At 38.0% G+C, this 25,652-nt stretch overlaps 1 protein-coding gene across 2 annotated transcripts; it reads left to right on the top strand.

The window, feature by feature from the left end:
- On the top strand, positions 1–25,652 carry PHF6 (PHD finger protein 6). Of its 2 annotated transcripts, XM_058032641.1 has the most exons (11): positions 1–90; positions 4,875–5,054; positions 5,234–5,335; positions 8,378–8,511; positions 8,819–8,862; positions 17,805–17,971; positions 18,149–18,292; positions 19,511–19,615; positions 20,502–20,635; positions 21,277–21,406; positions 21,695–25,652. In XM_058032641.1, the coding sequence occupies exons 2-10, from the start codon at positions 4,917–4,919 to the stop codon at positions 21,404–21,406; spliced, it is 1,098 nt and encodes a 365-aa protein (XP_057888624.1). In that variant the 5' UTR covers positions 1–90; positions 4,875–4,916; the 3' UTR covers positions 21,695–25,652. The 2 variants fall into 2 exon arrangements, with proteins under 2 accessions (XP_057888624.1, XP_057888625.1); XM_058032642.1 differs by having other exon boundaries at positions 17,808–17,971; positions 21,277–25,652.

Genomic DNA, 25,652 nt, shown 5'->3' with positions numbered 1-25,652 from the left:
GTCCCGGCGGGCGAGCGGCCCTGAGCGACCCGCGAGCGGGGACGGGCCGTGCCGAGCGGCTCCTCCGCCCGCACCCCGCCCGCCGCACGGGTGAGTGACCGACACCGACCCGCCGAGCGCCCGCTGCCCGCCCCGCCGCCGCCGCGCCGCGCTCCAGGGGCAGGCGCGGCGCCCCCGGCCCGCCCGCAGCCCCCGGCCCGGGGCTCGCCCGCCCGCAGCCGCGGCCGCTCCCGGGGCTTCAGCCGGCCCCTGCAGCCCCGCGAGGGTCGCGACGCCCCGCAGTGTCCCCTCAGGGTGCCCCGGGTGCCGGTACCGCCCCCCTGCCCCCTCCCCGGGCCGGCGGTGCCGCTCGCTCCGCCCGCCCCGGCCCGCGCCCTCCTTGCAGCGAGGATCCGCCCCCCCTTGTCTCCCGGTCCCGTTTTCCCCAAATTCCCACGGAATCGGGAGGGGGTCGCCCTTGCCGCGTCCCCCCGCGCTCCCCCCGGAGCCCCGCGTTCGGGGAGGGGTCGGGCCCGGCGGTGCCGGCCGGGGAGCTCGGGCGGATCCTGCCCGGGAGATGCCGCCCGGCCCCGGCCGTCCCCGGGGAGGCGGCGGCGGAGGCGCCGCTATCGGCCCCGCTCCCCGGGGGAGGATGGAAACTTTCCTGGAGATCCCTGAGCGCCGGCTGCCAGATCTCCGTGACCGCGGGCTCTGTTTGTGTCAGCCGTACTCACCTGCTCTGCTCTCATTGTTCAGGCGTTCGAGGGTTTGCCCTTCTCCCCTCGAATCTGACCCCTCTTCGGTGTCTTTTTGGGTTTTTTTAAGGAAGTTGCATGGATAAATTCCCATCCTACTTTTTATAGTGGCTGTAGGATGCTGTGTGAATGTAACTCTGGGATAAAAATTTCTATAGGACCTGTGATTTGGGTTCTCAGCCACAGAACCCTCAGGATACTTCCCCTCTCCCCTTCTTCACTCCCCCTTTCTCCAAAACAAACCTCCCAACAATGGGTGTCCGACCCGGGAAACTGCAAAGCACTTGTAAGCTTGTGACTCTGGTATCTCCAGTGAGCATCTTGGCAAAATCAGCACAAATATTTTCTGTAGCTCTTCCTGAGAGACCAAACCACTTCAGCATCTGCAGTGGCATTTTCTGAAGCTTGTTTACTTCCCACAGGTTCTCTCCAGGTGTCTGAAATTATCTTCACAAATATAAATTCTAAGTTTTTGAAATTTAGTTTGGGAATCGTACAGATTACACAGCAAAACAAACTTTACATGGGCAGCTTGTAAATGACTGTCCTTTGTAGGAAGTACAGGTGAGGTTTTAACTCCTGTAATCAGGCTCCTGAAACAGGTTTGGGCAATAAATAGAAATTAAAGTGCAGGTTACTTTCCATTCTTTGGTGCTGAGCAATGTCTCATGCACTGAGGGCATCCCGTGCCTGAGAGTTATTGAACTTGCACTTTTACATCAGGAAATCTGTTGCCTAGAGCTCAATAAAGCAGCACAGAAACTACAGGAGGGTGTAAAACCTGCTGCTTTAAAGATAAAATAAAGATGCTGGGAGGGAAAGCACCACATTTAATACTTTGGTGCCCATAAGAAATGTGAATGCAAATGAACCCAAATTTTTTGGTGGAGAATGGATGAGTGAATTTGTGTTTTTGTGATTCTGGGGTACATGTAACTTCTCATTTCTTAGATCAAGCTCATGGAAAATTGATTTGTATGGAATAATCTCTGTGTCTGTAGTATCTGTGTTCTATTTTGGTGGAGACAGTGAAAATCTCCCAGCCAATGATTCCACAGTACATCACTCCTTGTGAGCCAGTCTGTGAGACTCTGACAAAGCTGACAAACAAAATTCTATCAACAGGAGATGTAATCACTGTTTTTTGTAATTCCTACTCATTTGTTACCCTTTTAAAACAATGAAAACCAAAATATTGAGCTGTTTTTAAGTTGCATTTTTTCTCATTCCAATGAAATGTAGCTTGATACTTGGCAAACTAGATTAGTTGTTCTGGGTGATTTAACTTGAGAGAAGAAAACAGAATTTTGAGTGCTTGGATTCAGCATTGTGGGGCTGTAGCTGCATTACTTTGTTCATCTTTCTTAGAAAATGTGTTTTGTTTCTTGTTTTAATGGACAGGATAAGTGCATTTTGGCACAAAGAGAAGTGATCTGAGATAGTGTCTTCTCACATTTATGAGAAAGCAAATGTAATTTATGGAGAGGTCTATAGATGTTTCTCATGCTAAATTTTTTTTCAGCACTCTTAAAAAATGTATAAATAGGGTAAATGCCCAGTGAAACAAACAAACAAAAAAACCCCTCAACAAACGTGGGGTTGGAGAGAAAAGTTTTAGATACCCTTGTAAAATGCTTTCGGAGTAATTTAATCTGATGGTGAAAAGAACGTGAACTTCCTTTTTGGCTCGTTTGAGTTTTGAATAATTTTTCAAGTTTTAATTATTTCTAATTGTGAAGTATTTCAAAACATATATTTGATTTTTTTTTTTAAACATCAACATCTGTGTATTGAGTAAAGATAGACATTATTTTTAACTTCACTGTGAGCCTTAAAAGATCTAATTCTGCAGAAGCATTGAGGAAGTGAGGCTGTGTCAGCTCCCGGTGCTGCTGCAGTGACGTCCCTGTCGAGCACTGGGAGTGCAGAGCAGCGAGCTCTGAGCAGCTTCTTTACAATCTTGTGTCTTGCAAAGTTGTTTTTCCTACAAATGAAGTATGATGAGAGCCACTTAAAATTTTTTTATCTGTGCTATAAATTACTTTCATTTTCTAAAATACAAACTTGCTGCTTAAATTGAAGAGTAGTATTATTAGTAATTCCTGTGTTGCTGAGAGTCAGCAGGACCTGTGCACGTCTACAGGGAAATTCCTGATCTTCCTTTTAATAACTGCTATCGTTGGTGTCAATATTTTAATAATATAATCTGAATAGAAAATGAAACTGATAGACTCAAGTGATTGTATGTTTATATACCACACTGTTTATACAAAACCAGAACTTTTGCATTTACATCACTTTGTTAGTATATTTGTAAACACCCCTGTGTGATTTATGTTGATCTGTTGAATGTGAGATGTAAACAAGTAATCTTTGTGATATTACTTCCTACTTGTCTTTTGTAGGTATTTTTCTGCTCCTGAATATTATTTAAATTTTAAAAATTGCCCAGATTTTTCTTTTTTAATATACATACATACACACATATCTATCTGTCTGTCTCTTCAGGAACCATTCTTTCTGCTCAGAAGGGATTACAGAATACTCTTTATTTTTTCTTTAGAGGAATACAGTATAATAATTCTTTTGTGTTTTAACACTTAAGGACTCCCTATTGCCACTGCAAAGGGTGTGACTTGTTTATCCAGATTGGCACATTTACATTTTTTGTGCAAATCAGCAAGATCCGAAATCTTTGCATTCTTGTTCTGAGTGTGCGGCAGCGCTCGGACTGCTCGTGGTTAGAACAGAAAGCAAATGGAGCTGTTGGGAGGGCACAGCCTGGGGGGCAGCACAGGCACCTCTAGAGCAGGAGGAGTTTTGCAATAAATGGTGCAGGCCAGCAGTTCCAAGGTCTGTGAAAATCCCTTGAAGCAGGAGGGTCTGAGAGCAGGAGCCGATGGAAACTTGAGGACGGAGTGAGTGATAGCAGCATTATGAGCTCCTGACAGCACCGGCTCTGCCCATGCCACTTCCAGAGAGCAGCCGTGCATTTTCATGCAGATCTGTGCCATTGTAGCCCAGTCCAGATGTTTTGCAACTCTGCTCTCTTATTTGGGGCTGGATTTTACACTTTTTTCCAACACAAATATCAGACCCTACGGTGGCTTTACTTACTTAGTCGAGTCAAACGAAGAGAAAGGCTGAGGAGGATTTTATTGCAGTTGTGGCAAATTCTGATAGTAAGGCTCAAATCTCCAAAGTAAAAAGCTCTAAGAAAGTCTATTTGAAGAAGATGATTTTTTTTTTTTTTATTTCTTGGTAGATGTAGAAGCAAATGATATTCATGCACTCATTGAGTATTCTCACTTCTGCACGAGCTGTGTGTGCCTGAGTTGAGCTCTGTGACCTCAGTGTTACATTTTGAAACGTGTTGCTGGTAGCACTTTGAAAGTTTGTGATTCATACTGGATTTAATTTTAAGTTACTTTTCTGAGCTGAGAACTGCAGCTCTCGTGCACTCACTGAAAACTGGTGTAGTGCTGCCAAAGGAACTGTTGCTCATGGGGAGGTTTCCACTGCAGCACCTCAGAGAGGTGTCTAAAGTTTTGTTCCTAAAGCTGTTTGAGTAGCCACAAGATACCTCTGATACCAAAAGTGGTAACATTTTATCATCTCATCTCTACTCTTCACTCATCTGCCCTGAGACTTTGTGAGCCTTTACAGCCAGAACCTGTGCAGGAGGCTGTGCTGGACTCTGGTTTTCTTTGCTTCTGTTTATGAAGAAGTTCAATAGCATGAATTTCATTGCATGTACTTATATATATATATTTTCCACAGGTTCCTTTCCTGTAATGAATAACTATAAAAATGAGTTGCAGTAACTTTTTTTCCCCGACGATTCTCTTGTTGTATTTCCCACTTTCTTCTTTTCAGTTTTCTGCTTTTGTATTAGCATCCAATGTTTTATTTTAATTCTCAAACTTATTTTGTAAAGAAACTGCTTTTTCTTGCTGAAATAATTTCATTAAAATTTGGCCAAATAGTGCCTCTGCCAGTCATTTGTTTATTTGCTATATTGAAGCAGCATAAAGAAAAGGTACAAATCACTTCCAAGCATCCAATACTTTATTTATGAAGCTATGTTAATTTGCCTTTTGTTGATATTAACATGCTGATTGCAGTTCTTTCTCCCTGTAGCATTGAGAGGATTGCAGTGGCATTCTAAGGTCATTTAAAACCATGACAAGCTCAGTCGGACAGAAGAAAGTCTCCTCCAGACAAAGGAAGTGTGGCTTCTGTCGCTCGAATAAAGATAACGAATGTGGGCAGTTGCTGATGTCGGAGAACCAGAAGGTGGCGGCACATCACAAGTGTATGGTGAGTGACCGGGAGTGGGATGGAGCCGGGAAAACGCTGCCAACACGTGGAAAAACCCCCCAGATTGGAATTGGCACACGTGATTAACCACTGCAATTTGGTGGGTCTCATATCTATAAATTTCTCTATCACTTATGCCCTTAAAAATTAAAATACAGATTTTGTCTTTGCAATTTTAGCTGTTCTCGTCCGCACTGGTTTCTTCACACACTGATAATGAGAGTCTTGGTGGATTCTCTATTGAAGACATTCAGAAAGAAATAAAGAGAGGCACAAAACTGGTAAGTCCCTATTTTGGATCTTGAAAATGAAAGACAGTATTTTCATACCCTCCATAAAGTTTGCAAGGAAGTTGTTCAGTGTATTTCATCTATTTAATATTTTCTGTTAGATTTCTGAAAGAAATCCACGCTTTAGGCTCCTGGGAAGGGTGTTATTGTGCCTTTACCAGTACATGGGTTTACTGCCAAAATCTAGTTTAAATTACCAAATATACCTTTTGCTCCTTTTATATTGATTTTAAAAAATAATGCTGTGAGTGTAGAGGGTTTATGAGATATGTGGGTACAGTAGTCATTGCAGCTCTAAAAAATTAAAGAGATTGCACAGCAGTGACTTTTTTAAATTCCTGGAATTAAAAAATTCATAAGGAATCATTTTATTATTATTTATTTAGAACTAGTTGTTTTCCAATTTGGGGAAATGAATGAGGCTCTTCTTAAAATAATTTTACAAGATGATCAGTTCACTCCTCACATTAAAACCTTTCAGCTTCGTTATTTAAAGCACTCTATGTATTTACCAGTTCTTGCACCACTAAAGGAAGTCCAAAGTATTTTGTAGAACTACAATTTTATAATAATAGTCTACTCTTTCATCCACTGCTTCATTTGAATCTTTTCCCATCTAGGAAACTTCATTTGCTCTAATTAGCTGAAAGAAATAACTGTTCACAAGTCATTCATGTTGTGATCAGGGCTTTCCAAAGACCATGGTAGTAAATGAAACTAATGATCATAAAGAGACTTCTTGATTCTTGTGTGTCTTAAAGGGTTTTAAAGGATTTTTTCTTTTGTCTTTGGTGGTTTCTCTTTCTGCTTCTGAATCTCTTTATGTTCCTTCTATTGCAATGGCTCCATTCTTGGAGCTCACAGCTGTGTGTACCAGGAACTTTGTTCAGGTTTTTGTAGAAAACCTGGATCTGGTCAGTGTAATGGATTCACAGTCCTGAGTTGGTTCCTCTTTGAGAAATCCTACAAGATAATTTTAGATCTTAACTTAGGTGCCTGTCTCTGTAGCTGGCAGAGAGCTGCAGCTCTGAATCACTCTCTGGAGGAATTTGTCTTTCTCCACTGGCATGTGGGAAGTTTAAAGGTAAAGGTTTATCATTAGCACAAATCCCTTCTCTCAGGTCTGCTTGCCTGGTCCATTCTAGGGGAGCACATTCAGCAAAAACCCCCAGAGCACTGGCTTAGGTGAATTTCTTGATGGCTTGGGCTCAGTTTGTGCTCCCTCAGGAGGTGCTGCTGGCCAGCAGGGCTCTCACAGTGGAGACCTCATTTCCAGAGGGACAGTGACAGAATGTAGAGACTTTCTGATGGCAGTAGATCTGTCTGAGAAAAGGTGCTAGGTTCAGACCTTGGTAGGCCAGACACAGCAGCTTACGAAGTCTAAATATTTAGAAGTACAAATCACTGATATCTTAATTATTTAAATTTTCTGTTTTATTTCTAGTATCTCTGAATGGAAAAGTTGGTTTTTTGTTTTTTTTTTTTTTTTTTGAAGAACATACCTAATTTGCAGCTTATCAAACTTCTAATATACCCAATATAACTTAAGCTAGTGATCATTTGGATAGCAGACATGCACCAATGGAATAAGTATTTTATTACTTACTAGGAACATGGATGAAATGTGTGTGCTTTGTTTTACAGAAATATTATGGTGTTCATAAAAAGAAAGTTTTCTTTTAGTCATTTCTGGCTTTGGAAAAACTGAGGTTCTGACTACACTTGATTGGCCGGATATATAAGCCTAGGCTTTGCTAAAGAACTTTGATCAGCAATTATGATATATAAAACCATAATGGATAACAGATTTATGAGATAAAATTCCCATAAAAAATGAGATAACAACTAGGCAACAGCATTTAACTGTACCATTTCAGAGCTTGCAGAGGAGTAAATGGAGATGATCCAAGGCTTTGACATTTTTACTGTTCAGTTGACTTCGTTAAAATGGAAAAACAGGCTGGTGGTATATTTGGTAACTTTGGTGGTATATTTTTTTGGCATATTTGAGAGTGCAAGGAGAACTTGACTAAGTGAGTGCAGGGGAGAAAAAATGCTTTCACAGAGATAGGGAGATATATAGATATATATGTAGGGAATATCCTACATTGCATACTTAGATTTGGAATCGACTGGAACCTTTTGGGGGTGTTGACAGTATGCAGGATACAAAGAAAAAGCTCCAGTTGTCTTGGGAGGTCAGTTTAATGGGAAATCCTGAGATTTTGGGGAGTATTAAGTCAGTTGAGAACAATAAAGAAAAAAAAATTGTGATACTGTCAATTAGTTCCTTTTCTACCACACTATAAGAAGGACCATGAGCAATTTAGAAGCTAATTTAGATAGCTGCTGTTATCTGTGTGTCTGATACAAGAAGAATTAATTAATGGGAAAGAAGAGTAAAGCAACAGCCTCACTTTTAATCTTTTTTGCAATATAAGTACAAAGAGCAAAATTTAGTTTAGTTGGAATAAATTAATTGTACTTACCAAATATTTCACTAAATTCAGTGTTTTGGAAAGGACTTTAGAAAAAAAAGGAAAGTCAGTTGATGATCCTGAGGTAAATTTGCAGGTTGGCAGTATTTCTGACTGCAGGATTCATTCTCAAATGGGTGTAATTTTTTTCCCTCTTGCCTTTATAATATAATTCAGAATTAAAGAGGTAAAATTATGATTTTAACTTTTCTGAAATGGTCGGTACAAACAGACTGTCCTTGTGAGAGGGATATTCAGGTGAATAGCTGTGTCACTTTCATTAGATACATTCCACAGAAATAAATTACTTATTTTCTTCATTGAGTTGATGATGGTGGTTGAGTCGGTAATGCATCTGATGGTTATTGCACTGTTGCACACTTGTAACAAATTTCTAATTTTTAAAATAAATTATGCAAAACACCTGAGATAGGAAGAGTAATACCAAATGCAGAAATCCATATTTTTTGTCACCAGGAGTGGTAAATATATTATTTTTGAACCCAGCATAATTCATGCTACTTTTTGCTTAGTATTTCTTTCTTCTCCTTTCCAGATGTGCTCTTTGTGCCACTGTCCTGGAGCGACCATTGGCTGTGATGTGAAAACATGTCACAAGACATATCACTACTACTGTGCTTTGCATGATAAAGCTCAGATAAGAGAGAAACCCTCACAAGGCATTTACATGTAACTATTATTCATTTGTTATGTTTGTTTTTAATTTGTATTTTACATTCTTTGTTTAAAAAACAAGCAACAAAGCAAAACAAAACCCCATTTTGGAATCTAAACGAAACTGTTGCAAAAAAATTCTGATTATGATTGTGGCATTCAAAATAGTGATGTGCTAGAAAAGCATATTTTCACTGCAAGATTTGTGTATCAGTGAGTCTTATAAGTGGGAGAAAAATGTACTGGCATTTAAATTTAAAAGATGAGTAAATAATCTGTGATTCGTGACTGACTTGACAGTTTTCAACTACTTTGTTTATAGGATTTTATGTCGAAAACACAAGAAAACTACGCATAACTCTGAAGGTAAAATTATTCAATATAAATTTTTCCCATTGTAGAAAGATACTTGGTTAAATTGAATTTTTCTGGAGAATAGAAATGTTTTCAGTAAAAATTAGAACTACATATTTTTGAAAAACAATGAGTTTGGAAGTCCATCTGATTTCTGTATTTTCTCTAAAAATTATTGATTGAGGTGGAAAAAAACCCCAACCATAAATTTTAGGATGTTCAAAAGATATGCTGCTCCATAAAACCAAAGTTTGGGTAGAAGTTACACATTCCCTGGAAGAAGCTGGCTAATATTTGTAGTTAAATATTCACAATATTAACATCTGAGATATTTTATCAGATAACAGCTGATTTTTGCTGATGTTCCTAAATATTCATTATTTTTTGTACTAGTAAATAGAGTTTAACTCTTGAAAAAAGAAACACCCAATAGTAAATGAAAAGGGTTGTGATGAGTTCACTTACAGATAAGTTTCTGAATCATAATGTTTAAAAAAAAAGTTTTATGGATCCATTCACTAAAGCTTTGCAGAAAAGAATAGTGAAATGCCACAAATGCAGATATATTGTGTGGTCTGTTAAAATTCCAAACTACTTGTGCTGTTGTGTTTTTATTAAGTATTTTTCTTTTTTTCTGCTGTATCTGAAATTGGGTAAGCTAACGGTTGGTAGTTTACTTCTTGCATTGTTTGAAGCTGAAATGTCCTCAGATTTAATTAATGAGGAGTATGCAACTGTTTAGGGAAAATTAAACTTCATGAATTACTTCAGTCCCTATGCCAAATGTATTTTTAAGATAATGTGTTGCTTTTTATGCTACAGGTAGTGAACTTATTAATGGTAAAGGTTTGGATGTTATTTCAATGTTCAGAAAGATCCTGAAGGCAGCAAAAATACCAAAGGAAATGGATTTCTTTATTTTTTAGTCTATTTAAATCATTATTGTTGTGTGCCTATATAAAACTCTAACTTTACTGGGTTTAAACAATAAAAACAATATCTATGTTGTAATTAGTTCTCCAAAGAGAAGAGGCCACGTTATCTTGTGTTTGTTTTGGGGTCACTGTGTGTGTTAGCAGACACAGAATGTTAAAGACATTTTGAGTCAGAGAGATTAATCTTTTTAACTGATATTTTAAAATAATCTTTTATACTTACTCACAAATGTCTCAGTGTTTGATATGTATTTAAAAATGCCTCCAATTCTGCATGGAGCTCAAAGCCAATGAATTACTTTTTCTGTTTGGGATTCCTTGCAGGATCTGAACTTGTGCTTTTCTTTAAGAGTTTTCAGGAACCATTATCTCCAGTTTTACAGTGCCATTTTCTAGCAGCAAAGACTTTTAAATTTTGTATAGATATATTGGGAAAAAAATGAGTTTTTTTACTAAATGTTGATGATGGTAGTTTATTAAAACACTAATCTAGACTCATCAAGAGCCTCTTAGATTGTGTATTTCTTCTCTCCTGCCCTCAATGTCACTCAGAACAGCTGAGGCCAAAGAACCTGATAGTACATTATTTAGCACTTTGCACACTTTTTTTTTTGTTGTTGGAAATATTTACTTCTGTCATGCTTTACACTTCTAGAAATAGCTTTGCAGTTCTAGAACTATATGTAGCTAAACTTTATATTCGTGTTTTCAGTTCTTTATTTAATATTTCACTGAAATTCCACCCAGTGCTCTTTCCCAAAGATTGTTTTCTTTTTAGTCCATACAATGTTGGAAACTTTGTTTTCATTTTAGTCCATACAGTTTTGGAAACTTTAACCATAAAATAATTATTATTTATTTTTGTGGGTTTAATAACACCAGGAGCTGGGGCTCATTTGTGATAGACCTCCTTTAAATCAAATAAAGTAGAAATATATATTGCATACACCTGATACAATGCTATAAGTAATTTCCATAGCAATGGTATTTTGGTACATTGAACACTGATTAACTTTAGCAGACAGAAATTACAGGGTGGTTTTCAGAGTTTCAGAATGGTCTTGGGAGGTTTTTTTCCTTAATACTTAAATGCTGAAGTTTGCTAAGTGAAATGACAACTGGAAGGTGTTGGATGGTGAGATTAAGCTTTATATTTGTATTTTGTTTGTTTCTTGATGAGAATGTGAATGTGAAGGAGGCATTTAAATGTGAAAGAATGGTGGTGTGTGAAACCAGATAAGGGACTTGGCAGAGGAGAGTGACTAGACCAGGCAGGGAAGCTAGATGTTAACACAGTGGCTTTCTTTCTTTTTAATCTTGTTTTAGTTTCATTTTCATTAATCTTTGCTTAGCAGTGTTTTCCTAACAGAACAGTTAAAGCTTATCTGTGGTTCTGTCACCCAGTGTGAGGTGCTGGAACCATCAGTTCTTTTTAATGGACACCTAACTGCTCCTTCTCTGGGTTGCATTTTGGTTGGGATTTTTTTATTATTATTCATTTGTTGCAGTTTTTTTTCTTGGTCAGTTTAGAACATCTGTGGGTTCTTTGTGTCCAGATTTAATCGTTCCAGTCCAAGTATTTTTATTCTGTCACTGATGTCAGTAGATGTTCAAAGAGTTTTTAGGAGTGTTTGGTTTGTCCAGAACAGTTTATTTTCTGTAGGCAGCACTGCTGCATAATAGTGAGATTTTTCCTTTCCTTCCCTAGAAAATGGATGCTTCTGGGGGCAGACTTGCCCAAGTCTGAGGTCTGGCTCTTGCACTTCTAGTTTAAAAAGACTGACTGGTAAACACTTAATAACAATTAAAGAAAATCTCTTGAGGCTGCATGGAAATAATTTTGAAGGACCTATGTTGGGGTTAAGTTACCTGCTAAGACTTAATAAAAAGGATCTCATAGATGTATTTTTTGCTGTTATGAAATTCAGGTGGTGTGAGGATTCATCAGGCTTGGTATCTACTCATCAAGACAAAATTAATGAGTGATGGGAATTAATTTTTCTTCACATGACAGGACTTGAACTACCTTCTGCTTTCTTTGAATATGAAAATGTCAAGCATGGCAGCAGAGTACTGTGCTCTTAAATTCATTATCTGTTTCAACACATTGTTGGGTTTATCTAATTTATCTATATGGTCTGGTATTTAGGTGACATAGAATGGGAAAATGGTATTTCTCCTGTGTTTCCTTTCTGTAATTCAGAGTGGTTTTTCTGTTCTTTGTTCCCATTAACTGGATAAAGGACATCTAGGGTTTTGGCTTGCTGTTTACAAATTTACCAAAATGACTGAACTTCAGGTACCAGCTTCATTCATAGTTTTAGGCAAGCTAAGTTTTCAGTACCTAATAGGTTACAGGAATTGGTGCCAGTGCTTTCAAATGATCACAGCCAACCATTAGTTGAATTACTGTTCAGTTTGATACAATTGCATTTATTGTTTGTGAAGAATGAAGTATTGTTGAACTGATGTTTTGGAGCTGTTTGTTGGAAATTATTCCAATGTACTGAAAATAATTGTTGTAAAATGAAAGAAATTGGTCTCAGTTCCCTGCAGGTGAGGTTGCCCTGGCTGATGTGTTGGATTTAAAACAAATTCAGCTGATGAGGAATAGTTCAATATCAACTAAGATAAGAATGTAATTTCATTTGTTACACAGTGGTAAGACAAAGACTAACAAAGAGCTGTGTGACTTCTCTTGGAACTGTGGGGTCAGAAAATAAAATGTCTGTAATTTCTGTTGTAGCTGTGCTCAAAGCCTCAGGGAATTCTGTTTCCACAGTGGGAATAAGGACATTCCCTGTGTTAGCATCCTTTTCATGTCAGTGTGAAGATCAGACATGGAATCTGTGCTTCTCACACTGCTCAGTAAGTTCAGTCAGGATGGTATTTCTCTGGGACACTGCAATCTGTAGTGCACTGAGGACTTTCCCAAAGTGCTGTGAAAACCAGGCAGGAAAAACATCTGCAACTTTTTGGCATTCTAGTAAGGTAACATTCTGATTCATCCTTGGATTCTTTGAGCAGCAGTGTTTGTTCCCTGTTGCATTTTCTGTGGCCCAGGTTGTTTGCAGGAACAGTCAGGTGTAAATGCTTCTGTAATGTTGCACTTTGGGGTCCTTTGGATTTTGGTGGTGAGAAAGTCTTGCAGGGCTCTGCTAACTCAGCCTGGTTCTGTCTCCTGGAGAATGCTCTGGGTGTGGCACCAGATGTGTTCCTGGTGTTCCCACAGCAGCACTTGGTCCAGGCAGGAATTAGCAGTGTCCCATTATAGACTAATGAGGGTTTGTGCAGAAACTCCAAGGTTTTCTTATGGAAAACCACGTGGCTAATGGGAAAAGGAAAAATGCAGAAGTCATGTGGTGAGGGGTTTGTCCTGTCTGAGGAGCTGTCCTGTGGTGTTCTGATTCTCCCTCCCATCTAGGAAAGGTGTTACACAGAGGGGCTTGAGCTGCTCAACAAATTCATCAGCTTTGTGATTCTGCAAATAAGCCAAGTGCATCATCTGTCTTCAGTCTTTGCCAGTGTTTCTTTGCTTGAAAATACATTTAAATTGTGTGGTTAGTAAGGACTATTTTATTATTTTTCTATGTTAAATGTACTTTAATAAATAATCTTAAATACCTCATAACAAATAACTTCTGGATGAGAGTCATCACTTCATTCAAGTGTCTGGGGCTTTTGGAAAACATATTAGTGGCAGAACCTAAGGGGTAACTTAAATTTTTCCTATCGGTTCTTACTTTAATTTAAATGTGTTTAATGTAACTTATTCTTTTTCCATTGAAAAAGAGAGCACAAAAAATATATTCAGCATTTTGGTCATTAATTTCACATCATCTGCTGATAAAAACTACTATTATTTCATTATTAGTTTACCTGATTTTGTGTTTGATTGCAAGGGGATTTTTGCAAATCCCTGTTTCTTATTATTGCTTATAGATGCATCCACATTTTTAGTATTAACTATGGGGCCAGTAAGGCTCTTTTGGTTTTTTTTTTTTATGTTTCTTTCCAATTTAAAACAATGATGTTGGCTCATATGGTTTATTTGGTTTCAGCCATAGTTTAATGAGATTTTACTCAAGCATGCTGAAGTACTCTTTTCTTTCTCTGCTATATTCCATTTCTCCTTTAAAAATCTAGTAAGATTGATTTTGTTCCTTGAATTTTTAGTTTCTCTTTTATCCCAAATGCACTGTAAAACTTTACCTGCATATGTGTGATTTCAGATTAATATAACAGCATGTCTCAGCCCCTTCAACATTCTATGCTTTGGCTTCTTTTCATGTCCAGTTCTACTTGCAAATATAGTTTGCCAGTAGTTTTAGCTTTTATCCTCCTCATACAAAATCAACCTGCTTTGTTTCTGGCTCTCTTATTTGGTTGTTTAAGGTACTGTAGGATGTAAATAAAGCCATATTTATTGTACACATCCTCTTTTTACATGTTCTTTCACAACCTTTAAATCACTTAATTCTTTATTACTTTGCTTTAACCTGGCTTTTGGAAAGGGGTTCCATGTGTATTTCAAGCTGATGCAGTATGGATCAGTGATTTCTCTGCCTCTTCTCTGCCAAGCCTTATTTTAAACAGCAAAACATCTTGATCCTTTTTCCTTCTAGTCATGATCAAAGGAGAATTTTTAGATTTCTCTCTGAAGCTAAATCTCCCTGTTAACAGTTGATGTAATACAGCATTTTGCCAGGGTTCCTTCTGTGGTACTTTGTACTGCTCATGGATTTCTAAAATGCAAATTAGGGGCTTGTTGCTACTCATCTGAATTTACAATATCCTATTCCTAGGTGCTTTTTAAAATGTAGATTGTTTCTTCTTGATTTCTACCCTTACCCCCCCTTTCTCAGGCCATGTTGTGTTTTGGGCTTTTTTCAGATCTAGCGTTTGGGGACTTCTGAGGGAAGCTCATAGAAACCTCCTTGGAACTTTATCTAAAGTTATACTGAGAAAATTGTCATGATTTTAAAAAGCAATGCAGTAAAGGGATATGGGATGGGGGGTAGTTGAAGAGGGAATTCTAGGGAATCTCAGGGGATTCAGAGGATGGGTGATATCCATGATAAAACATCACCTGGTCAGGGAGGAGTTGAACAACTTTTTGTGTTTTCCTTAGTTCAAGCTGACATGAGAAGTTTGAAACACCCAACCATCAGATGCCAGGAACTCAGGGTAAGCTGGCAGTGGGCTTGAGGGGAGGGATAGGGCACCCACCAAGCTGTGAATTAAACATGAGGACCATGCAGGGCAGATGTGTTTGACAGCTGGTTACAGTCCCCCTGTTCTGTTCTGTGGGTTCAGGGTGCTGTAAAAACAAGAGGAGCTTTAATGTTTGAGGAATCAGGCTTGGAGGATGGATGTGGCAGAGCAGATCCTCACATCTTGGTGCTGTTACTCTCTAGGTCCACATCACTTGAAGTAGGAGATGTAAATCTTCAAGGAATTGCATTTTAGTGAAGGGGTGTCATGTAGCATCTGGATTTTCATGTCTGACCTTCTCTGGAAGACGTAGTTTTGAGCACAGAAGAGGGGTTGTCCTTTAAAGAAAGCTTTGCATTCTTCAAGTTTTTTTTATCTTACACTGAAACTATCTTTTAAAAATACAGCATTTTTACTCTTCAGATCTTAAATATGCTAATAATTATAGACTGAAAAATAGCACTTAAGGACTTATTCTGTTAGGAGATTGGCACATCTAAGAAATTGGTTTTCATAAGGTGTGCTTGGTTTTTAGCAATTATAACTCACTTCTGTCTTTTTTAAGTGGGACTGTAAAGAGTTCAGGACATGCTTTAATGTTATTGTAGAAAATAAGGGTGGACTGAGGTAGAAAGCATTTTGGCTGACAAAATTGACAAGGAGCTTTGGAAAAGATAAAGAATAGCAGTGAATGGACTATGTCTTGTTTCATGAAATAGTAGGGAAGTCCACTGAATTATTTTGGAAGGAATTTTTTTAACTTCTTACTGATGTCATTTAAAGGGTCATGGATTCAATAGTCACATTTTTGTAAGAGTGCTTTTCTACAATAACCATCTATGATTTCTGTAAAAGTAGAGACAAATATTCACACGTTTCTTTGAGTAATCAGTGGAGAGTTCATGTGATGAACAAGATAAAAAGAGAATTCTTTTTGAAGGGTTTTCAGATTGCAATAAAATTTGCTATGTGCAGTCTAAGAGGTCAATATCTAAATTGCATAATCTTGCTTAGGGAATTGAGCAAGTGGTGACAAATGAAAAGTAATATTAGGTAGGAAATACTGAGAAAAACATGTAAAATGTATTTTTTCATTACATAATCTGTGTCATCATGTATTTAGGTTTTTTTCAGTGTAAAATAAATGGTGCTTCTGACATGTAATTAGAAAAGAGTAGTTTTTATATTAAAGTGTAGGGATGTTGTAAACAGACTGATGTGTCTTAGCAACTTGGGCAGATCTGTATATTGCTGAATAATCTGTAAGTTTAAACCAAAATAATTTGCAGATCTGTATAAATTTCAGTATAACTGTTGTGGTGCATTTGGATGAGTTTTCTGTCCTTCCTTAATAACTGAGCAGAAGCTGTAGCTTTCCTTGGGGATTGGTGACAGATCCAATGGATGGAGCTGAGCAGGATGTCCTTGTGTGCCAGGCTGGGCCAGGGCTTCATTTGTCTTCTGCTCCCACTTGAGGGCTGTGGAATATATTCAGCACTTGGACTTCATGTTTTGTGCAGCTGAGTCTCTGTTATCACAAGATAGAAATGTGATCTGATTTTTATGTGATAATAGGTAAGAAAGACAAGTGCTGGCAAGACAGCATTTAGTCTGCAGCTAAGATGTCCTGTCTGGACACTAAAACAATATGGCAATTTGCATCAAGTGCATGTTCCACATCTTTACCATTTCCTTCTGTTTGGGGGCTCATACTGACGTTTGTGGTTTGGGTTTTGAGAAGAAAAGTCCTTCAGCAGGGTCTGTGCATGTTCTTTAAACAAATCTGAAATTTGTTTGTGTTTCAAGCAAGGGTGGGTGCTACAGATTAAAGGAAAAAAAGGAGGGTGGTTCTGTGAGTAGGAAAGTTGTTAGTGACTGAATAGAGCTGGTTGTTAGATGGAATTATCAGATAGAATTTAACCAGATCTTATTGGAAGCAATCTCAATCTTGTGGAATTGATTTGTATCTTCTCTAGAGCTGTGAGTTGTGCAAAGGCCACTGTGCCCAAAGGGCTGGGCTCAGCTCTGTGCAGCAGTCACAGCTCAGCTGACATTTGTAAAGGAACTTGTCAGGCCTCTGGCATGTCTGTATTAAAAAATGTGTTCTTATGATCCTAATAGTCTGTAAAAACTTGATATGAGATGTTATCTGTGGGGATGATTTCCTCTAAACTGGAGGCTGCTTTTAGCTGCAGATCTAAAAATATTCTGTAATGACATAAAACTGTAGATTTGTTTCACTGAAGGTAAATACTTTTCAGTTTTAAAGCTTGATGTTATAACCCAATGGATTAATTTTTTTTGTTAAGTCAACAGGCATCAATTAATAAAGCAAGGAGAGAGGTGTTATTGGGTACACTGGCATACTATCAAGGGCAATATACATTGGAGTTATGCATTTTAAAATAAATTATCAGCATATTTCATGGGTGAGAACACTTTCCAGTTTCAGTGTAGGTTAAATGAATGTTATTTTCAGTGAGGGTGAAGATGTGTGTCTGAGGACACATTTTAGGTCTGAAAGTAGAAGTTGTAAGAAACACTAAACCTTCTTGTGTTATAAAGATGCAAAGGTGTATGACATAGAAGAAGTAATGTTTTCAGGATCTGCAGTTGCATGTTTGTAATAAATGAGGAAAAGGTGCTTTTTTTTATTTCTGACCAAAATTAGGAAAATACAGCTTGTGATTTTTCTTGTCTAGTGTTGGTGGGTTGTGGGTTGGTTTTGGTTTGGGGTTTTTTCTTAGTTTATTTTTTATAAAATTGTGGAGAATCTTATTTAATGATGTTTTCTGACTTCTAAAGCAGATTTAGAAGAAAATATCAATGAACACGAATTGGAGCCTTCACCTCCCAAAGGAAAAAGGAGGGGTCGTAAGGGAAAGCCAAGAAAAACAAATTTAAAAGGGCAATCAGAAGACACTAGATCTACGTCCTCACATGGCACAGATGAAATAGAAAGCAGTTCCTATGTAAGCAGTAAATATGCTAAACTTCTTAGAAGACAGAATTGCATATTTCTTCTCTGAAATATAAGTTTTGTTAAAATTTGCATTTGTCTGAGCCTCCAGCTGGTGGCCACAGGCTTTTAAAATTGCAACCTTATTTGTATCCCAGCAGTATATTTTAGTAAAATGTTTTTCTTTCAGAGAGACAGGTCTCCCCACAGAAGCAGCCCCAGTGATACAAAACCTAAATGTGGATTCTGTCATGCAGGTGAAGAAGAAAATGAAGCTAGAGGAAAGCTTCATATATTTAATGCCAAAAAGGCTGCAGCACACTATAAGTGCATGGTGAGTATTGTTGTTAATCAGTCTATTCTGTGCATTTTGTCTGAATTGCTATTTTAGATTTTAATACAGTTCCCTCACATGTAATTATGCTGAGTATTGTCTGTATGCTGATGATCTTAAGCACTGAAGTGTTGCAAAGTGAGCAATTCATTTATTTTCACTGCAGGCAATATGAATAAAAGTTGGCTTCATGCTAAGAGATAGAATTAGCTCAGGGAGATGCTTTAGCTTATTAAAAATGCTCCCTTAGTGTCTAAATGCATATGAAGTATTTAAAAATGAAAACAGAAAACAGTTTTAACTAAAAGAATCCTTTCCAAGAATAAAACAACTTCCCAGGCATTCAGAGACAATCTGAGAAGAATCCATGAACTTTGTTCATTTTTGACCTGTGGATTCAGGCTGTGTGAGTTAAGTAGAGTGTGGGATATGGATGTTCCAGGAAGCTCTTGCCTTTAGATGATCACATTTGTAGAACTGTCAGCCTGAACAGGATCTCATTGCAAAGAACATGAGCAGACAGTGCCGTGAGTGAGGTGGGGCTTTGGGTAACAAAATTCACTGGTTTATGTTGTACCTCAAAAAGAATAAATAGTCCAGGCAGTCTGTGGAGTTACTCATTGACTTTGTGTTCCCACCCTCACTAAACAGAGAGCTGCTCTGTGCCAGAGTCTTACTCCAGCAAATCTCTGTTACTTTGTCTACCTGAACTTCAGCTTTAAGGCAGGTAAAGCTGAATATACCAGGATGATGATGGAAGGGATGGTATTCTGTTCTCCATTTTCATCCCTCAGGACTTCACAGCTGTATTGACATCTGTGTTGAACCTGAATTACATATATGTCACAGGGTAGGAAATGGAATATTCCTTAAACATTGAGTAATGCAATTAATAATATTTCCCATTTACTACTTTATATTTTCATCCTATCATTACTTCTCGTCTACTCCACTGTCTTTTAAAAGAAGTTTCTCCAAGGCAACAACAACTCTAATTAAAGCAGTCAGGTGGGGATCAGAAGGAATGCTTTAATTGCTCAGTGTAGGGTTTTTCCTAGTTTGTTGGTAAAGCACATGCTGAGATCACAAAACAGGATGTTCAGTGCTCAGTTATTCTTGTAAAAAAAAATTCCAAACATCTTGGTTTGTTCATCTTGAAGAAGGATGTTCATCCATCATCTTTGGACCTGACATTACTTTGACTTGCTTGTTTTACAGTTGTTTTCCTCTGGCACTGTCCAGCTAACAACAACTTCAAGGGCAGAATTTGGTGATTTTGATATCAAAACTGTACTTCAAGAAATCAAGAGAGGAAAAAGAATGGTATGTACCTGCAGAATGTGGTTAATGTGTTAGTGATTCTTCTAAGGTCTGTTAGCTCTGCCTCCTTCCTTTTATGGAGTAATCTTTTCCATCTCTTTCTAAACACAAAATTAAAATATATTGTTACTTGTGGGAAGGGCAGCCAGATAGGAATCACCTTAATATTAGTGGTGTTTGGGCTTGTGGTATTTGGGATTCTTTATGACAATTGTACATAACTGTTATGATCACAGAATCATATGATTCATATTAGCTGTGCTGTAACTATAAGAGAGTAACAGCTTTGGACCTGTGTTACTAAAAACACACTGTGTGGAGCTGCACATAAAATTAGAGAATATGCAGTTCTTGCAGTGAATATATTCTCTAAAATTGGAAACAAACCAGTGTTTCCAACTGTTTTGGTATTTTAGAAGGAAAACATTTTAAGATCTTAGACATGGGGATGCTGGTAAAACATCACACTGTATTTTATTAAAACTCAGGATGTTTTTAAAGTGCTAAGAAATGTATAGGGGATCAGACAGATAATAAAAAACTAGCAATGATTTTCCTTGAAAATAATTATTTAAGACTCTCTATATATTAGTATACTAACTTCAGCAGCAATAAAATAGCCTTGGACATGCAATAACCTGTTTTGTAATCACATAGCAATTTTCTGTGCAACAGACAGGTAAATCCTAGTGTTCATGTTTTGTGGGTTGCTATCTTACAGTTTCTGGTTTACCATGTCTTTGATTAACTTTTCATTGGAAAGATGATCTGGAAGAGGAATTACTCTGTTGCAAAATATTTGCCATAAATATGAGGAGCATTAAACTGAGTACTAAGAGACAAAAGACTGAGATGCTGAATGTTGTTGTTCTTCTTTTCCCCTGCACAGAAATGCACACTCTGCAGCCAGCCTGGTGCTACTATTGGGTGTGAAATCAAGGCCTGCATAAAAACATACCATTACCACTGTGGAGTAGAAGACAAAGCTAAATACATTGAGAACATGTCACGAGGAATTTATAAGTAAGGACCTATGTAATTGTTGAATCTGCTACAAAAGTAAAGATATTTCATGACACTTTTTCTGCCTAACTTGGCTAGTCAATATGTTCTTTAAAAAGAGGGCAAAATTTAGCTTAAAATAGTATCTTTAAGTAGTTGTTGAGTTTATGAAACATTTCAGTTACTCTGCTAATTTAAAATTTCTGTACTGTTGTAAATAGGAGAAATGAGAAAATTATTTGACTTGTATTATATTTTCCTTCTCCAATAATCTGTAATTTACATCAAGAAAATTGATGCCATGATTCCTCCATATTGATGTGTTTGTAGTTTCCTTCAGGGGCTTTTTGGACCCCCCAATTTTCCATCCTTCCTGAAGAGCTGTGGCTTGGCTGCAGCTGAGCTGCCGTGCTGTGCCCACGAGAGGGCATTCACTGAGCAGTGACAGAGGCAGGGCTGCAAAACTGGGATTGGTCACAGTTCTGTTGGCTGCTCTTCACCCTTGTTTTCCTTCTCAGTTTAACTGATGCTTCACTGGAAGCTGTGAATGATTTAGGAGTTTGCAACTGACTTGTAGCACATCTCAAAACTAATTGAGAGAGAAGTCAGGTTTGGATGGATATTTTCAGTGTAAATCCTCACTGTTCCTTTTATTGTGCCAGACTCTATTGTAAAAACCATAGTGGAAACGATGAAAGAGATGAAGAGGATGAAGAAAGAGAAAGCAAAAGCCGTGGCAAATCAGGCACTGACCACAATGACATTCCTCAGCAGCAGCTCAATGGAAACTAGGTATGGAAGTTACTCCTGACAGATCTGTTACCAAGACTGAAACGCAATATTCAATTAATGTAGTTTACTGCAGTGAAGTATTTAAATCTAGTGTATGCAGAGTACTTTTTATTGGCATACTGTAGAAGAACGGGGAGGATTTGTTGTTTTTTAAATCCGGCTGACTTTGTAACAGTGTAAGAAGGGAGGCCCTCATTTCTTTGCTAAATGTAGATGTAATGTCAGAGCTGTGAAATGCTTTTCTGTATGATTTAAAATTTACTATTGTTTTCATCATTTTTTAAACAGGTTCAAGGGACAGAGTTATAGAACTGGGAATGGCTAAGACATCATAACTACTAATTCTTTTAAATTGTTTTCTAAAAATCAGAAAAGGGTTAGTAACTTTTTACTACCCAACTCTGTTAGAAATTTCATTGAACTGCCTGAAACGTTCATGTGTGTGAGCCTTCAGTAAGTGGCAGAGTTTTACATGTCAATATTATGTAGTTTGTAGTCTGCAGTGTCTGGAAAAAAATGAAACACTATATAAATGATATGTAATATGTACAGTGTCAAAAGTTAAGGCAGACATTGAAATGAAGTAAGATCTATATTTCTGGACTGAATAAAAACTTTAAGATTTGGAATGTGTAAGTTGTTTAGTGGATTCACACAACGAGGGAAGGTCTTAGCTAGTTTAATTAACACCATGGACAAGTCTTTGATGGCAACGAGCTGGTACTTTGTGAATTTTGCATTTTCTTCCTGCACGAGTTCCGGAGCCGTTGATGGCAGCGCTGGTCTGGCTCGGGCAGCAGCAGTAGGAGAGGACTCTGTGTACACCAAGCACGCTTGAACATTTCAGGTTGTTCCTGTTGTGATTGCTCATTCCGCCCGGCATTGTTTGCGGGAGATTTACTTGAGCAGCTGTTGGTTCTGAGCTGTGAGCTTTAGAACTCATGCCAAAGGGCTGTAGTTCATTCTTTCCCCAAAAACCCACCTCTTTCTGTGTCCTGATTTACAAAGAACACTTCACCAAGTGTGATTAAAACCCTGATATACAAATGTTTGGACTTTGCAGCCCAATCTCTTTTACTTCAGAGAGTTACAACTCTTAACTCACTATGGAATTTAGCCACCATATCTGACGTCCATACCTCAGGTGTTCTCTGTTGTGTGGAACACTTCATGTTTTGTCAAGAATGTGCATAAAGGTCCCATATTCTGTAAGAAGAGTGAGGAAGCAAACTTTTTTGCGAGATTGGTATTTATTTTTTAATCATATGACCACTATATGGGAAAGTTCACGTATCATCCTTATTGTTTTAGTGATTTTTTTTTTCCTTTCTCTGTCAACAATCACATCATGGAATTCTACTTGCTAGAATTTGATGTTCCTTGAGGGAACGCTCAGATCTAGGCTATACCAAACCTAAAGAACAGTCCTCTGACTGCTTTCAAAACACCTTGTCATTTCTAATGGCTACTGGCTTCTTCAATTGGTCTGTTAAAGCACATCCTCAGACTTACTTAAATAAAACCAAAAAGCTGAACCTAGTCCACATGTTTGTCTGTTGCTACCACATCACCTTATTGTTTGTTTAGGGTTTTGACTTGTTTCACTCTGAACTCCCAACAAAACTTCTGGATTTGAAGGAAGGAAACAAGCAAAAGACACTGATTTGACTATAAACTGCTACAGTTCTTCTGTGATTGGTATTGCAAAAACGGTTCATATGTAACATGAGTTTCTGTAGCATTTTTTACTTGTATTTTTAAAAGATTTAACGTGTGTCATTTGTCTTCTTATGCATTCCCTTAATGTCTTGAGGGACTCAATTACTGTATATTGGAGTTTCTAACATTTTACCTGTTAGAATTCAATCAATTCTGTTTGCTTTCCTGGAGAATAATCCCGTTTGGAAAGAAATATTGCTGTGTACAGAAAATATTCAGTTACTGCTCTAAACATGATGCCATTGCTCATTTTTATTTTGTATTTGTAACTTTCAAAATTAAAAGCGTGACTTGAATTGCAATGACAGATCGATTATTGAAATTGTCTATCAAGGTGTTTTGTTTCTCCTAGAACATGAACATTTCTCAGCCACTCAGAACAGTTTTAGAATGCAAAATAGCATCCTTCAATATTTAAATTACTTCAGTTTGTGCCTCAGACATGGCCCTCCCATGGAAAAAAGGCACTTTGTTTGCAGCTACTGTATTTAACTAAGTTTGCATGGGGTAGATCTGCCAGCATACTGACTGTACTTGAGACTGAGCTCTAATTCGTTGTGTCAGTGGCTTAGTATAATATTCAGTCCAATAACTCACCTGTTATGGATAAATTCACCCATTCCTTGCCTTGAAGAACCAGAACAGCACTTTACCTTTGGGTAGCAGAAAAGCAAGTGGCTGATTTCCCTGTTGCCCCTGAGTGCTGAAATGGCCTAGTGAAACTGTCATCAATTCAGAATTCATGGAAGCAAAGTCAAAAGCAAAAACCTTTTCTTACAAGCCTCAAATTTGTCATAACTGACTTCAACTCATGTATGCTGGGTAAAAGTGCCTTACAATGTAAAAATTGTATTTATATGTTCCCAAGTAGCATCACCTGCTGGGGAGTAATTCTGTCGTGGTGTTAATATTTAGAAGAAATGTACCTCAGCAGTGTATTTACTGTACATCTCTTACATCCTTAATTGTAGTTTTAAAAAGCATGACAATGTATCATAGTATACAACATTTACATCATTTTTTAAAAAGACAAAATACTGCCATTGCTGTCTTTTTATGTGTATTTTAGCTTGGAATTTCAGACAGTCTCTCTGAATTTTTGGGGGTTTGTTTTGGTTTGCAGGTTTTTTTTGGTAAAGCAATGTAATCTTTGCAAGCATATATTGAAGATTATTCTGGAGCATCTACTGCCTTCCCAGAAATGTTAGAAGTAACGAAAGTGCTCTATAGGTGAACTAGGTATGTTTAAATTAGCTAGTTAAATTAATACAGTCAATTTGTTACTGAGATTTTTTTTTTTACTAGGCACCTTCTGCTTTCATCTCACAATCAGAGAATTCAATGTCATGAATTCAACAAAGCTTGTCTTAAAAAACTGGTTTCACTTTAATTTTTTTTTAAATTTTATTTTATTATTGTTACATTTTGCCTTTGGGCATTTCTTTTGCTCACAAGAGGATTGTGTGCTGTTTAAGATGCCTGGACCCCTCTGAGAAGGGAGCTTTCTCCCCAGCACCTCTCCATTAAGAGATCTCCCCAACTCACTGTGGTCTCACAGATCTGTGGTTCTGCTATTCCCAGAAGGACTGTGCCAAGGAAGGACAGGCATCACAAGGATCCTGTTCAGATATCTTGAGGATACAGCTGGGGCAATGCCAGAGTCCCCAGGTCAGTCCCCCAGAGCAGTGGCTGTGCTGTCCAGGGCAGGGGGACAGGGCACGAGGAACATTGCTCCTGCAGCACAGGCTGCTCCATCCACACCAGGGTCTGTGATAAGGCTCCAGTAGGAGCCACACCTACACTCCACAAAGTCTCAGCTCCAGGTACAAAGCTGTGCTCACCTGCAGTGCTTTGAGTCTGCCAAATCTGGCCCTAAAATGTAGTGTAATGGAAGAGTTTGCCTCTTACTCCTGCCTATAGGAAAAAGAACTTCATGCTAAAACAGAGTGAAAAATGAAGAGGTGATAATCTATTTGAAATATCAGACTTATCTGACAGGTGATAATCAGTGCATTCCAAAAATATTAATATGCTGAATCAGATTGACAGGAAAATTAATCCTCATTAGATTAAATTAATCTGAAGAGAACTGAAAGTGCATGATAGCAATTAGTAACTCTTCTTCCATGTCACCAGAGTCAGATTCCACTATATTAGTGATGGAGGTGAAAAAACAGAACACAGCCCTTGATTTATATACTTGGTGAAGCAGTTCCTGTACATGCATTTGTATGCACAGCCATTAGTCTGCAGTGACATCTCAGCCCTTAACAAATCCTGGAGAGCTGTTGCTTGTCAAAGCACTCAGGTTAGGCCAACGTTTGCAGCTTTTGCTCTAGCATATATTTACATTAGGTGTAAAGACAAGGAATGTATGGAAGAGGGTAAATGCATTCCTATCTACAATGTTATGTATATTTTGTTCCTGTTATATTGGCTTTACTTCCAAAGTTGTAGTTTGCAGTATTAGTTTCTTTTTATTGGTATCCTTGCATATATATATTCAATAAATGAGTTATGAATTTCA

Source organism: Melospiza georgiana, chromosome 12 (genome assembly GCF_028018845.1).
Source record: "Melospiza georgiana isolate bMelGeo1 chromosome 12, bMelGeo1.pri, whole genome shotgun sequence".
Taxonomy (NCBI): Eukaryota; Metazoa; Chordata; class Aves; order Passeriformes; family Passerellidae; genus Melospiza; species Melospiza georgiana.
This window is presented reverse-complemented; position numbering and strand designations above follow the sequence as displayed.